We start from the raw sequence: 15,345 nt of genomic DNA, 5'->3' as shown, positions 1-15,345 counted from the left end.
CTGTATGTTTTACTGAGACACATCTGCAGGTCAAATTGTAAGATCTTTGGCCTGGTTCATAGTCCTAAGGATGTATAGACCCATGCCATTTTCATGGATTATCATGAATTTGAAGTATTGGAATCTAGTTATAATTGTCTACACAGTCATGTTTCTAAATAGTAGTAATAAAGAGTAGTGGGAATCATAGCAGTATTTTGGGAGGATGTGTTACATCTAACTCATGTAATCCTCATAACCATTTTATTATTCCTATTTTAAAACATTTTGTGGAAGTTGGAAAATTGCCTAAATAGGGATTTTATACATATGGAGGTTTCCAATGTTAAATGATAGAACCTTAGTTCGAACAAGAGCTGGTGAAAGTGTTAGTCACTCAGTCGTGTCTTGACTCTTTGAAACCCCATGGATGGTAGTCCGCCACGCTTCTCTGTCCATGGAGTTTCCCAAGCAGGAATACTGAAGTGGGTTGCCATTTCCTCCTCCAGAGAATCTTCCCCACCCAGGGATCAAAACCAGCTTGCCTGCATTGCAGGCGGATTCTTTACCATCTGAGCTACCAGGGAAGAACTGGACTGAGTGCCAAAGAATTGATGCTTTCGAAGTGTGGTGCTGGAGAAGACTCTTGAGAGTCCCTTGAAGAACAAGGAGATCAAACCAGTCAGTCCTAAAGGAAATCAAGCCTGAATATTGGAAGGACTGATGCTGAAGCTCTAATATTTTGATCACCTGATGTGAAGAGCCAAATCATTAGAAAAGGCCCTGATGCTGGGAAAGATTGAAGGCAGTGACAGAGGATGAGATGGTTGGATGGCATCCATGACTCAATGGACATGAGTTTGAGCAAACTCTGGCAGATGGTGAAGGATAGGGAGGCCTGGTGTGCTGCAGTCCATGGGATCACAAAGAGTTAGACACAACTTAGCTACTGAACAACAAGCTCAAACAGAGACTTAGATCTCTGATTTTCAAGTCTGACGGTTGGGTTTTTTTGACCTCGGGCAATAAATGGAGACATTTTTGGTTATGACTACTAGCATGTTAGTGCCTAAAGGCCCAGGATGCTCCTGAACATCCTACAGTACACAAGACAGCCACCTACAACAAAGGGTTGTCCAACCCAAAACATCCTTAGTGTCAAGGATGAGAAACTTGGTCTAGATTGTTGAGATTTTAAGATTTAAGAGAATACTTATTGTCGTTCAGAACAGGGTTGTTTTGTTTTTGTTTTGTTGACCATCTGCACAGCTTGTTGGGGTCTCAGTTCCCTGACTAGGGATTGAACCCCACCCTCAGCGGTGAAAGTGTGGAGTCCTAACCACTGGACTGGGAGGGAATTCCCCCAGAGCAGTTTTTAAACCTTTTTTCTGCCTCTTTGTCATTCACTTAAATCACACACCTCCGTGAGTCACTTTGCAGTTCTTACCTAGGGGAGGGCTTGAGAATACAGTTGTGTGTCAATTTTCCTTGATGTTCTAAGGGGTGGTAGGTAGGCTTTCTAAAAAGGAATTCTTTAGATTTACAGAGGAAATTGATATAGTAGTTTTGGCTTTACCAGTTGGCTCTGCATATCAGCTGGTAAAGAATCCGCCTGCAGTGTGGGAGACCTGGGTTCAATCCCTGCGTTGGGAAGATCCCCTGGAGAAGGGAAAGGCTGCCCACTCCAGTTTTCTGGCCTGGAGAATTCCATGGACTGTGTAGTCCATGGGGTCTCAAAGAGTCGGACACACCAAGCAACTTTCACTTCACACCGTATTTATTGTGTGCACAGACACACTTGTTTAGATTTCTGTGCAGCTGCCTGCCTTTGCCAGGCTCTGCTAAGTGAAACCTCTGGCACATAAGACTTAAAGACATCATAAGAGGTAGTAACCTGGGCCTCTGGAGTATGCTGCTGCTGCTTCTGGTTCAAGTAGAAACGACCGCAGAGATCTGCAAGGCCTCCTTCCCAAACTGTAGCCTGCCAGGCTTCTCTGTCCTTGGAATTTTCCAGGCAAGAATACTGGTATGAGTTGCCATTTCTCCTTCAGGGGATATTTCCATTCCAGGGATGGAACCCTGGTCTCCTGCACTGCAGTCAGGTTCTTTACCATCTTAGCCACCAGGGCAGCCCCCTTCACAGACTGCAGGGCATTTAACTAGAACTCAGTACTTCTCTTAGGCGGAGGAGAACATCTGAAAGTGAAAATGAAAGTGAAGTCGGTCAGTTGTGTCTGACTCTTTGCAACTCCATAGACTGTAGCCTACCAGGCATCTCTGTCCATGGGATTTTCCAGGCAAGAGTGCTGGAGTGGGTTGCCATTTCATTCCAGGGGATCTTCCTGACCCAGGGATCGAACCCCAGTCTCCCGCATTGCAGGCAGATGTTTTACCCTCAGCTACCAGAGAAGCCCCAAGGACATCTGAGTTGAGTGGCAAATAAAGAAAGGCAGACACTGGAAATTGCTATCCTGTATCTAAATCTATGCTTAAATAAAATTTTAAATTGGATTGTTAGTCCTGTTTATTGCACTGTTTCATTTTAATCAAAATTTAAAGAAAATCCCCACCTTGGAACTCTTTTTGAGCCTAAGTTCCTAAGAGCGGGGCACTGCTAAATTCCTAGTGCCTGAAATGGTTTCTGGTGCATAATAGACCCTCAGACATATGTTTTGAGTGAATGGATAAATGCATGAATGAAAGTATAACTTGCGTTTATTTTGCACCTTAAGACCGTGCTTTTGTTACTTTTAATCTCTGCTGTGGCAGGCATGCAGACCTCAGCTGTAAAGAATGGCACTGTGGATAAATTTCTGCATTCTGTGTCCTGTTACACCAGATCCGAGACTTTGAATGTTGCCGGTTTAATGTGCCACTGAAGGAAAGATTGATGAGAAATGACTTACCCTTTCATAACTTGACCACTCCCTTTTCAGTCTTGTGGACATCCCTCAGTGCTGTATGCCTCTTCGAATGTATCTAATAGAACACGTTTCGGTAGATGTGTTTATCGTACATAGAGGTCATGTTAAGTTCATTTTTAGTTGGGAATTTACTGAGGTCAGGACATCACCACTGATAAACGATAGTATGTCACTGTAGACCCAGGAGTTACTGTTGAACAACTGATTCATTGCTGTTCACTTCACATTTTAGAGTTAGTTTGGGCATACCACTTGTTTATATTATACTAGTCATTCCAGACACTTTACCGCGGACCAGAACATGCTTTAAGCAAAACAGCTACTGGGCCATGGATTACCACTGGCATCTTTATCTTCTAGGACAGCCCTGAAAATCCTGAGCGTGCTAATAAGCCAGGCCAGGACTTGTCTCCTGTTGGACTTAATTAATACACAACTGACAGCCCTTGGTGATTTTCAGGGAGTTTGATCCTTTTAAGGAGAAGAAGTATTTACCATCCATACTAACAAATATATTAGCAGTACAAATCCTGTTGCTTGAAGAAAATGACTGCCTGCTGCTGACAGTGTTCACGTCCAGGACTGCTGGCTGCCCGGAACGTGGCCAGCTCTCACTGCAGTAGGAGACGGACACTGTCAGTTCACAGTGTAGCGCAGTGGCACGTGGGTAGTTTACTGTTGTGTAAAAATTAAAAGGTAGGTGCCCTCCAGCAAATCTAGCTCACCAAGCAGTCTTGGTATAAAATATTCCCCAGTGACTCCCTCACTTTCTAAGGAATCATCTCCCAGCAACCCATCTGAAGCACTTAGTATCTTAGTTTTAATTCCAGACTACTGTTTAATGAATTATGGTTGTCTGAGAGAGAGCTTCTTCTCGTTGTGGCATGTCACCTTTCATTTTTGGTATTATCCACGGTCATATCTTCAAGCATCTACCTCTTCTACTGTTAGGAACTGAATATTCATCTCTCCCCCAGTTCGTAGGTTGAAGCCCAACTCTCCATGTGATGGTGTTAGGAGGTGGGGCCTTTGAGAGGTGATTAGCTTTAGTTGAGGTCATAAGGGTGGATCTCCCATGATGGAAATTAGTGCCTTTAATAAACAGGAAGAGGTACTAGAATTTCTTTTTTACCACATGAGGATAGACGAGAAGGCAGATGTCTACACAGCAGACATCCAAAGAAGAGGGTCCTCCTTCACCAGGGACCAGATCTGCCTGCACCTTGATCTTGGACTTCCCGACCTCCAGAACTGTGAGAAATAAACATCCGTTGTTTATGCCACCCAGTCTGTGGTATTTCATTATAGCAGCCCTACCAGACTAAGACATTCACTCTTCATGTTCTCACTAACCAATTTTACTGAGTCTCCTGACCAGTTAAGTGTCCCCTGACAACACAAGCTGACTTAATACCATCATCGTTTCATAATTGTGTTGAATTGAACATCTCTTAAGAAGAAGACGATTACCGTGCATCACCGTTCTCGGGCCATATCCTCCCTGGCCTGTTTCCGTATTTCCACAGCCCCTGTTCACCAGAACAAGCCTTTAGGGTGTGGTGCAGCCAGACCTTCATTCATTAGAGACAGCCGTGCTTGCAGGCCTGTGGTCGTTCTGCTGAGCGTTCTGTTTTAATGCTTCCCGTGAACGTGTCTAACAAGCATATGCAACAGTCACAGGTTCTTTATGTCCCGTACATGTGAACTGTTGGTGACCACCACTTTGGGATAACAGATATTCAGTTCTCTTGCCTTTTGTGGCTCTCCCTAATTGCTTTGTGAACTAACTTAAACACTTTCTTTGATGTTTATGCTATTACAATATAGGTTTCTCTTAAATTTTACTAATAAACATGTCAGTGCAGCTCCAAACTTAAATATAGCTCTATCAGTTTATAGAATTCTTAGCTGTGGTCTGGGCACTGTTACTTGTTTTACTTAGACTGTCTCGTTTAATCCTTCAAACAGTCCTGCGAGATAGATGTTATCCCCGTTTTAGAAAGAAATAGAAGTTCAGGGAAGCCAAGTGATTTGGCCAAAGTCACGTGGCAGAGCTGGCATTATGACTGTCTCCACTGCTCCTGTTGCACCAGCTGCTTCATGGTGTCCCTTAGTCTGTAATCACTGGGGTGCATCCTTTTGCTGATGAAGGGATTAAGGCTTAATGAGGTAGCTTGCTCACATTTACATACTGATGAGGTGTAGAGCTGGGATTCAAACCCTGATTTTACAACTCAGGATTCCAGTGCTCTTTCTCTTTGAGTGTTCCAAATAAGCCACGTTTAAGTCACATTATTCTCTGTAACTTAAAGCACTTCCAACAAACCTATTGCATTGGGTGCTTAAAGCTGCACTTGGGCTCGACACAGGGATTGTGCCTCCCTTGTTTGGATGATGAACAAGTTTGGGTTAAAAGAATTGCCTTCATTTAAAATCAAGCAAAAAAAAGAAAAGCATGTAAGCGAATCTTTTCAATATAATCTTCTCTACATAAAAGGTATAAAAAGCAAATCCTTTAATACATTTTGTGTAGGGAAATTCTTCCTTGCCTTACATCATTTCTACTTGTTCCTTCCAGTAAATAAAACACACGAGTTGTAGTTATTTGACCTTCCTGACTCATTTTAGTTCTGGTCCCTGTCACTAAGACAGTGGCTTGAATTTTCATATTATCCACATTTTTCCCATCTTCTACATAGTAAACCCATAATTCAGGGAAAATCGTTTTAAGGCCGATAAATTGTGCCCAGATGATTTTTATCCTATCAGTCTATAATGTCCTTAGTGTTAATATAGACAGTGGTGAATATGCTAAGAAGTTGGCAAAAGCCTCTTGATGTGTTTATTTGAGTTCCTGTACAGTAGCAAATTTAATGTAACTGCTGAATTTTAGAACCTTTGCTTTGTTCTGGAACCTAACGTCATGCTGAATGCTCTATTATACAGAACCTCTCACATATGGTGCTTCTTTATATTCTGGGTTGTAGATAGTAAAAGATTGAGTCTACTTTTGGCTTCTGCTCTCATGTTTCACTTCTTTAAGGCTAATTAAGTACCTGCTCTCAGAACTTCCCTGGTGGCCCAGTCCGCTGTGCTCCCAATGCAGGAAACCTGGGATTGATCCCGGCTCAGGAAACTAGATCTCACATGCCACACTAAATGTCTTGCATACCACACTTAAGATTCTGCACAGCCAAATAAGTACAAATAAATTAAAAGCCTACCCTCTTGTGTGATCATAGAATAGGCCTGACTTTGACATAACCTGTTGTCACTTGTATTTGTATGGCCTAAATTTGGACATAAGGACGTGTTAGCTTTCCTGTGATTGTCTGAAAAGAATCCGTATTTGATATTCTTCTCCTCTAAGTTAAAAAAAACTGAAATGAAACATTCAGCTCTGGTTGGTAAGAGCTGGCCTTGTTGAAGGGTCTTTCGTGTCTCACTGGGAATATGTTGGAGAATGTGCCGTCAGTTCTAGCACAAATATGCCGTGGTATTGTAGTCCTCAAGTTGCTAGCCATTCAGCCTTGATCAGCAGCTCTCCAAAGTCCATTCTGGTTGCTAACTCTTCTGTGAATATAAATACAAGGTATCCTGTTTTTTATTAACTTCTCCCACTAAATCTAGGACAAAGACCACGTATTTCAGAACTTTGGGAGCCACTTTGTGATTCTAGGAAAATCATTTTGCCATATTGTCATAGCTGTTCAAAATGGTACTCGTGATTTTGTCTGTAAAACAGAATCTTTTAGTCAATCACTGTGCTGGTTCACTTTCTTTATTTTCTGAATAAGAACGTCTCTGCATTTAGTTAGAAGTAAGCTTGAAGGTGAAGCTGTTGCAGTTACTAGAAAACAATGGGTTTGTATGGACATCTTGTAAGCGTCTTGCCTCTAACCGGCCCCTTCCCTGCCCTGAGTCTGTGCATCAAAAGAATGTGCCTACGTTGGACATTTATTAGACAACTTGTAGAGAACTAGTATGTTCTTTTGTCACATAAGAAATAATCAATAAACATAGTGTATCGATAGACAAGTCAGATACTAGCGTTAGTGTTGTGACGTCCCCCTTAGGAAAAGATGTCTCCAGTATTCTGAAACGTGGCCCTCACTCACACACACTTCTGCATCTTTCTAGAATAAGGATCTCACCTCCAACAGTTTTCCTACGGCCATGAAATTCTCCCCTGCTTCGTTTCATTTTTATTTGTTTCTTGAAACCAAAGTACCTACTGTAGTAGTTTGAAAAACAAAAATAATAACCTTTGACAGTTAAAAAGGTCTAGAGGAGTGCAGAGTCATAGTTGTAATAGTATTACAAGGATTTCAAAGTCAGCTAGAGGTACAACCAGCCATAGAGGATGCAGTACATTTATATGAGAGGAATGTGTGTCTTTTCTATATAAAATTTAAAGCTCCTTAACCATTGAAAACATGAAATGCCTAAAGCTAAATCATGTATCTTTTGTAGAATGCTTACCTGTGGTTCGGTCAGCATTATTTTGCACAATAAAGAAAATAGATATTTTGAGAAAATCATTGGATTTCTTTAAGTAATCTTGCCCCTTTTGCATTTTCCCATCTGGATGCAGCTGAAAGTACCCATGGCAGACAAGCCTGGTAACACAGTGAACTTCCGGAAGCTACTACTGAACCGTTGCCAGAAGGAATTTGAAAAAGATAAAGCCGATGATGATGTCTTTGAGAAGAAGCAGAAAGAACTCGAGGCTGCCAGTGCTGTAAGTATTTTCACAGAAAAACCGTGCGTGTGCACTTTGAGTGTTATCAGAATTTTCATGAAGCCGGCTGCCTCATCGTCCTCCTACTTCAGTAGGTGCCTGCGGCCTTTTCTTCAGGTGGAGATATACCGTATTGATGTTTAGAGGAGAGCTTTATTCCTTTTAGTGCCACATGTTAAAACAACTCAACCTTCTAAGATAGGGATTCAGAACCTAGACTTCAGAGAGGTTGCTGAATTCCAGAAATCTCCTGAAATGGATGTGAACTTGGGATAGTTTTATTTTCTGAATAGGTCTGTGGTTAACTGTCAAAACCTCAAAGCCTCTCCCTGACCCATAGTTCAAACAAGTTTATTTAAACAACAAGACACTTGAAGGGAAAATTATATAGGATCATTTCTTCTTTTAGAGTAATTTATCCTTACTTAAATAGAGATTTCCCTACGTGTAACAGCTGCATACAAAAAAGTTATAAAATTGTGACTGGTTTTACAATGGTAAATGGAAAACATTAAAATCCTCCAATCAAGGAGTGCAAGAACTTTTATGCTTTTGTTAGACAATGAAAGCAAAATAATATACTGGAGTATAAAGATAAGAGTTGATGAGTATGCCCCTAATGGAGATAAAGGGGATGTTTTCCCCAGCCCAGTATGTTTCCCCATCCCATCTTCATTTGATGTCAGTCGAAACATACCATCGCCCCTGTAGTTTTTTTTAAAGTGCACTATGCTTGTGCATATACACCAGTTACTTTATGTACAGTAAAGGAATGAGAAAGGAGAAAACGAAAAAGTAGAGAAACTACACTCTAGCAGTCAGGATGTGGTGGAACCAAATTGTGATTTTCTAACGGAGAGTGTCTTTTTGGTCTGGAGGAACAGCATTCTAGGGATTCCCTAATTTAGCAGACACCTATTATCTCCTGTTGGAACACAACAGTTGTATCTTCATCCTCCACTTCCAACTGTTCAGGTGTGTCTTTTATATTGATTGTCTGCCCGTCAGATGGGAATTGATCTGCCTTACTGACAAACCCTGTCGTTCACAATGGGCTTTTATCAGGGTACTAAGTGGTACATGCCTCTTAATGTTTAACGGCATCTCTGAACCATCCTGCCCCTCCACCTTCAAATTAGAATGATCGTTTTTCTCAGTTTTGACTCCTTCCTTGAGCTTTTCGTCAGCAGTGCCGAGCTCCACAGTCTCCCTAGCTGCCGCTTCGTAGGAGGCTTGCCAGGTCTGCACTGAACGAGCATACCGGCAACACCAGCCACAACTATGTTTTTAGCATCTTTTGAGTAGTACAATCTTCATCATCAAGATTCTGTTATTCTTCCTTATGCAATAGCCAGAGGAGAGGACAAGGCTTCATGATGAACTGGAAGAAGCTAAAGATAAAGCCCGGCGGAGATCCATTGGCAACATCAAGTTCATTGGAGAACTCTTTAAACTGAAAATGCTGACTGAAGCCATCATGCATGACTGTGTGGTGAAGCTGCTGAAGAACCACGATGAAGAATCCCTCGAGTGTCTGTGTCGCCTGCTCACCACAATTGGCAAAGACCTGGACTTTGAGAAAGCAAAGGTAAGACCCCCGAATCTCAGAAACCTCCTGCAGGGACTCTTTGTCAGCTGCGGAAGTTGACCGTCAACACAGGTCTCCATCTTTTCCCAGCAGCCAAGGGTGCTTTTCTTGTCCTTCTCACTGTCAGTGTTGGGCCATGGTGCTCGTTACCACGTTTTCATTAAAGTCAGAAGTGAAGAGGATCCAAAAGTATTTAAAAGCCAGGTCATGAATTGAGATTATTTCTCCCGTGTCCTTTATTTTACAGGCCCTTCATGTGTATATGAATAGCAGTACATTTCTGTGGACAGAAATTTGGGGGTGAGGGGGGAGCTACCAACAGCCAGGACTGACGGAAGACAAGAATGAAGACCTAGTAGCTTTCTCGTTTATGCTCTAGTTGATGACAGGGCTATCTAACCATAATATAAGAAACCATTAAAAATATTATAATTCAAACATAACATGGTACTGTCCAAATAAGGGGTAGGGAAATTAGAAAAGCATCAAAGAAATAGTGTCAGAAATGTTTTATAACATAGGAATCAGGTAGGGTTATGTTTGGCTGTGATAGAAAACCCGGAATATCAGTGTGTATATAAGACTGAGGTTTATTTCTCACTCATGTAAATGAAGTTCAGGAGTAAAAATTCTAAGGCTGGCCTGGTGGCTGGCTAAGAGATGACAAAAAATTTCAGTTCCTCCAGTGTAACATTTTGTCATCCCTAAGGTGTAGCCCTGGAGTAGTTCTTGACATCATAGCTGAGAAGGTTAGCAAAGGGCAAAGGACACAGCCACCTCTCTCTTAAGGTTCCAAGGAGATGCAGTATGACGTTTCCATTTATATTCTGTTGGCCTATAATTAGTCATATGGCCATGGCCTGCCTCCTGGAATATGTAGCCTTTATTTTGGGTGTCATGTTCAATTAAAAATTCTACCACAATGCCTTTTGGCCAAAAGTTGTATTCCTATGCCGTCTTAAAATTCTACGTGGTAAAACTACATTTGAATTCCTCAGCCAGGAATACTAATGATTTTGTATCTTGCAGCCACGTATGGACCAGTATTTTAATCAGATGGAGAAAATTGTGAAAGAAAGAAAAACCTCATCTAGGATTCGATTCATGCTTCAGGATGTAATAGATCTAAGGCTGGTAAGTAGAAAAATCAACCTACCTTTCCAGTCTCTTTTCAGGGTTTGGCTTGGGGAGGATGTCCTAGGATTTATATGTATAATGGCTTAATGCTTTTGCCTCATGACTCAGAACATGGATCAACAAACTGTGACAAGAGAGCTATGTGAAAGGACAAAGAGCATGTACACCTGCCTGTCTGCAGCTTATTTCTTCTCTCTATTCTGGTGATCAGACCACTTTGCAATTTTGAAATCAGCCATTCTGATTTCAAACTGTGGTCATTTAAATTTAATCTTAGCATGCTAAATAATCAAGAATTCTCATCTTCAAAATCGATGTATTTCTCTTCCCCGAGCCTTACATTGTAGTCTCTGAAGTGGTGACGTTGTCTCCCTTGCAGGTGTGTTATAAAGATTCAGTGGTTATGTGTGTGGCCAGCTCACAGGAGATGTAGATGTTTTCCTCTCTGTTGTTTTTCCTGTATACTCTCTTGTTCTGCTGCTTTTTTCCCTCCTTTGTCATACTAAGTATAGTTCTCACCACTACCACCTTTGTCAACTGCTAGAGGAAACACACTGCCACTGAGCCTAAGATAGAGGAAGTGAACGCAGGTCCCCCTCTCTACCCCGCCCTGCACTCAGACCAGGTAGCTTACTCAGCTGAGATGTGACCTCAGGATCCTTCTTGTTAACAAAGCCACTACCACTTGATCAGAATTTTGAATGCTGATTTAAATCTATTTTCCATTCTTGCCTCAAACTAATATAAGTAAATGTTAAAAATTGCTCTGCCTCTTCCTTCAGTCACTCATATTTGTATCAGATATTGAGACTGTAGCTCAGAAGGGAAGGACTGGGAGAAGTGTCTCTTGAAGGAGACAGCTTGTCTTACCCTTAGCAGAGAGGATAACTGGAGCTTAGAGTGATTGTGGCGTTTTGTGTAGATACCATAACCTTGATATGTGAGGAAGGAAAACGCTAGTCATCCTCGATGTAGAACCCCAGTGGAGTGTGGTGTGAACTGAGTAGCAATATATCCGACTGGGTCAAGGCCAAAAGTCCTGACCTTTCTTGATTCCTCTTGTTTTTCCTTTCAAAAGTACAATATGATAAAATGTACAGATGGATGGGTAGGTAGGTGGATGGGTAGACAGATAGTTGGGCCATTCTTTCACTCTGTGTTTCTACCCACTGCTTTTGTATAGAGTAACTCAGTGGATTGAGACAGGTTTCAGTATTTAGCGCTAACATCTGAGCTGCACGTAGAGCCATCTGTAGGTGGTTGAACCTGCCATAGCGCCAGGTTCATGTGTATGCTATGCTTTTCTAGCAGTGAAAGTATAAAATAGATTTTTCTAAAGTTTCCTTTCTATTTTTAGTTATCTGGCTGACATCCTGATTTTCTCCTTTTATAGTGTAATTGGGTATCACGACGAGCAGATCAGGGGCCTAAAACTATTGAACAGATTCACAAAGAAGCTAAAATAGAAGAACAGGAAGAGCAGAGGAAGGTCCAACAACTCATGACCAAAGAGAAGAGAAGACCAGGTGAGGGGTGGAGTCTGCCGGGCGCTAGGGAACTTGGGAGTTTGAGGGATGAATATGTTAAGAATTTTATATTTAGATGTGAAATGAGAGCAGAAAGACTGACCCAAAGAAGAGAACGGTGATTGGTAAGAGAAACGGCATCACCTGGAGACTGGTTGTTGTGTAAAAACAGAGTGTGGGAGTACATTTTATTTCTTTGACTACTCCAAAGTCAGCAATCAGCAAGACTTCATTGAGCATCTTCTGTATACTCAGTATAGGTGAGGGATATAAAAAGAAGTAGAAGATACATCTCCTTCCCTCTGGAAGCCAGAACTAATAAAGGGAATGTTTTCAAGCAAACAGAAGTTACTATGAATTATGAAATGTACTCTCCACTCAGGCTGTTAGAACAGGCGGGATAGCAACTTGGAGAAAAGGGGCACTTGAACTGGGTGTTGGTAGATGGCCAATATTTGGAAGGGATGGAAAAATTATAGTCATGAAACTAAAGTAAATATATACTGTAAAGAGGAATAAATAAGCCTGATTAGAGTAAAATTTCAGTGTTGAAAAGGATTGAAAAAATGCTGAGAAGAGTGGACCCAAATCAGGAACTCGGGCTTGAGCTGACACTGAGGAGCTGCCGCGTGCTTTTGAGCAAAGGCATGATGACAGGCTGGGCGCACGTCAATAAAAGGGGTCTGCTGCTCACTGGAGAAGACGCCGATGCTGGGAGAGATTGCGGGCAGGAGGGGAAGGGGGCGGCAGAGGATGGGATGGCCGGACGGCATCACGGACTCAATGGGCATGGGTTTGAGCAAGCTCTGGGAGATAGTGAAGGACAGGGAGGCCTAGCGCAGTGTAAGTCCATGGGTTCACACTGAGTCAGACACAGCTTAGCAGCTGAACAGCACTGACAGCATTGCTCGTCACGTGGTGAAGGGTGTACCAGGCTCAGAAATGCTGTTGTCAGCTGAAATCCTATGTGGAAGGAGGTTAAAACTTGGTAGTGATAAAAACAAAAAGGAAGAAACAGAAAAAAATAAGGTGAAGTAGTAAGCATTTTACACCTGAGAAAATAGAAAATTCTGTAGACTCAGTTTAGGAACATTGAAAGAAGAAACTTTTTTCAGAAAGGAAATGATCATTTTTCTTATAAGCTTGTTTCTTCTGAGATGACATCCAAATGGGAACGCTCATCCACTGTGCTATGAAGTGCTCAGATGGTGACCAGGTCATATTAGCATAGAGGTTGAGGGCATAGACTCTGGAGCCAAACCGTCTTGGTGTGAGTTTCAGCTCTCCTGCATCCTAACTGCGTGACCTTGCACAAGTCACTTAATCTATAAAATTGATCGAATAATAGTACCTAGGATTTGTGAGGCTGAAATGAGATAGGTAAAGTGTTTAGCATAGCAACTGACACCTACTAAATATTCGATAGCTGTGACCTGTTATTTATCAGAGACACTGTATACTCATAGTGAAGTTCTGAGAGATGACTCCACCAGGGAAGAGAGAGTGCTTTTCCGTTCTACAGGAGCAAGGAATAATCAAGCGTGTTCATGACCATTAGTATCACTTAGCAAAGAGAAAATCAAGAAGCATGTGAGGATTGAAAAAGCTTTTAGACAGTTTGGTGGTCTTTCATTCAGTAAATATTTATTGAGTGCTTGTCACTTAACAAGAGAGACAAAGTCCATTGCTTCCTACAGCTCACATCTTAGGAGGAACAGAGGGGAACAAATACTTAAATATATGTTTGTCAGATATGTTCTATAGAAAAACTAAAACAGAGAAGGAGTAGGAATGCAAGGTTTGATGAGTAGAGAGGTTGCAGTTTTATATTAGGAAGATTGGGAAGCCTATTTAAGTTGGTGTTGTTTGAGCAAAGACTGAATGAAGTAAGGAAGGAGTTAATTCATGTGGATATCTGGGGAAGTGGGTGTTAGGAAAAGGGGATAGTAAGTACAAATGCCCTGAAGCAGCCTTTTCAAGCATCAGCAAAAAGGTCAGTGTGGCTAGAGCAAAGGTTATGGGGGGGGAGTGGTAGGAGATGGGGTCTGAGAGGCAGGGGCCAGATTACTTAGAGGAGATAAACCATTTATAAGGAGTCTGTCTTATTCTCACAATGAAATAGATAACAGAAGTGTTTTGAGCAAAGAAGTGACAAGACCTGACTCATAACTTACTCGGGCCACACTGGCTGCCATGATGAGAATGGTGAGGATGAAGCAGGAAGCCAGTGATGATGTTTTTATACCAGTTGAGGCTTATTGCTAGCTTAACCAAATTTGTAGTGTTAGTAGTGGTTAGAAGGGGGGCTAGATGCTGAATATATTGAAAAGGTTGAACTGACAAGATTTGCTGACAAATTAAGTGCAATGTGTGAGAGAGAGGAGTCAAGGTTTTCTGCCTCTCAGTGCCTGAAAGTTTAGAGAAGCAGGTTTTAAGGGAATGATTAAACCATAGTGTCTTATAACATCATTAAGTGAAATAAACTTTGGAATAAATTATTTCCATCTTATTTCTCCCAAAGTATTCTCATCATTAACTGTATACACATTAGATTTGGCCCTCCCTTAGGGAGGATTAGTCTAGCACTAAATCCTTGTTCATTTCTATGAGTTGGTTTCTTCCAGGTCAGTAATGTTTTATGAGAGATGGATACCAGTAGAGTGCTTCTACTTGAAATTTTCATGTTGTGGGTGGTAAGGAGACCGTCAGCAGTGCTTTCACAGTTTCTTTTGTCTTTTTCCTGGGTTTTGATTGGAGCTGCTGAGTTGAAAAGATTGCTCACCATTTCATTGTCAAACTGATTTGAGACAGAGGAGAGTCTGGCTCACTCCGTTTTTCCTGCAGGTGTCCAGAGAGTGGATGAAGGTGGGTGGAACACTGTTCAAGGGGCCAAGAATAGTCGAGTATTGGACCCCTCAAAATTTCTGAAAATCACTAAGGTGAGTGTGACATTTAAGAACAACTTCAAATAGTCTCAAAAACATGACTCTCAAAATTACTTCCTACATGAAACAGCCATATTACACATTTTACCGGGTAGTTGTTTTTTATTGCAGATGCATTTCTGCAGGGCAACCTTAGTAAGTGTATTCTTTCCTAGTTGTCCTGGAATTAGTCCTTTTTATTTGTATGAGTGTTAACTAAGAAGGACTAGATTAGTTAGGTTTACTAAGGCTTATTAAATTGACTAGGTTAATTCTTAAAGGTATGAGATACTTAGTATAGGAGAGATGGTAACAAAAGTTCTTGAGAAGCCATAGTAAATTGCAAGCTTTTGTACATTGTATCCTTAGCTCTTGCACTCATCTCACACGCTAGTAAAGTAATGCTCAAAATTCTCCAAGCCAGGCTTCAGCAATATGTGAATCATGAACTTCCTGATGTTCAAGCTGGTTTTAGAAAAGGCAGAGGAACCAGAGATCAAATTGCCAACATCCGCTGGACTGTGGA

At 41.6% G+C, this 15,345-nt stretch overlaps 1 protein-coding gene across 7 annotated transcripts in view; it reads left to right on the top strand.

Moving 5' to 3' along the window:
- EIF4G3 (eukaryotic translation initiation factor 4 gamma, 3) overlaps nt 1-15,345 on the top strand; it is a 291,147-nt gene that overhangs the window by 234,387 nt on the left and 41,415 nt on the right. For all 7 annotated transcript variants that reach the window (XM_010829978.1, XM_010829973.1, XM_010829974.1 and 4 more), the window contains 5 exons: nt 7,498-7,644; nt 8,996-9,232; nt 10,262-10,366; nt 11,763-11,895; nt 14,740-14,834. In XM_010829978.1, coding sequence (XP_010828280.1) covers nt 7,498-7,644; nt 8,996-9,232; nt 10,262-10,366; nt 11,763-11,895; nt 14,740-14,834 — 717 coding nt within the window. The remainder of the gene's footprint in view (nt 1-7,497; nt 7,645-8,995; nt 9,233-10,261; nt 10,367-11,762; nt 11,896-14,739; nt 14,835-15,345) is intronic.

Source organism: Bison bison, unplaced genomic scaffold, assembly GCF_000754665.1.
Source record: "Bison bison bison isolate TAMUID 2011002044 unplaced genomic scaffold, Bison_UMD1.0 scf7180017864516, whole genome shotgun sequence".
Classification (NCBI taxonomy): domain Eukaryota; kingdom Metazoa; phylum Chordata; class Mammalia; order Artiodactyla; family Bovidae; genus Bison; species Bison bison.
The sequence above is the reverse complement of the archived record's forward strand: the minus strand, read 5'-3'. Positions and strand labels throughout refer to the sequence as shown.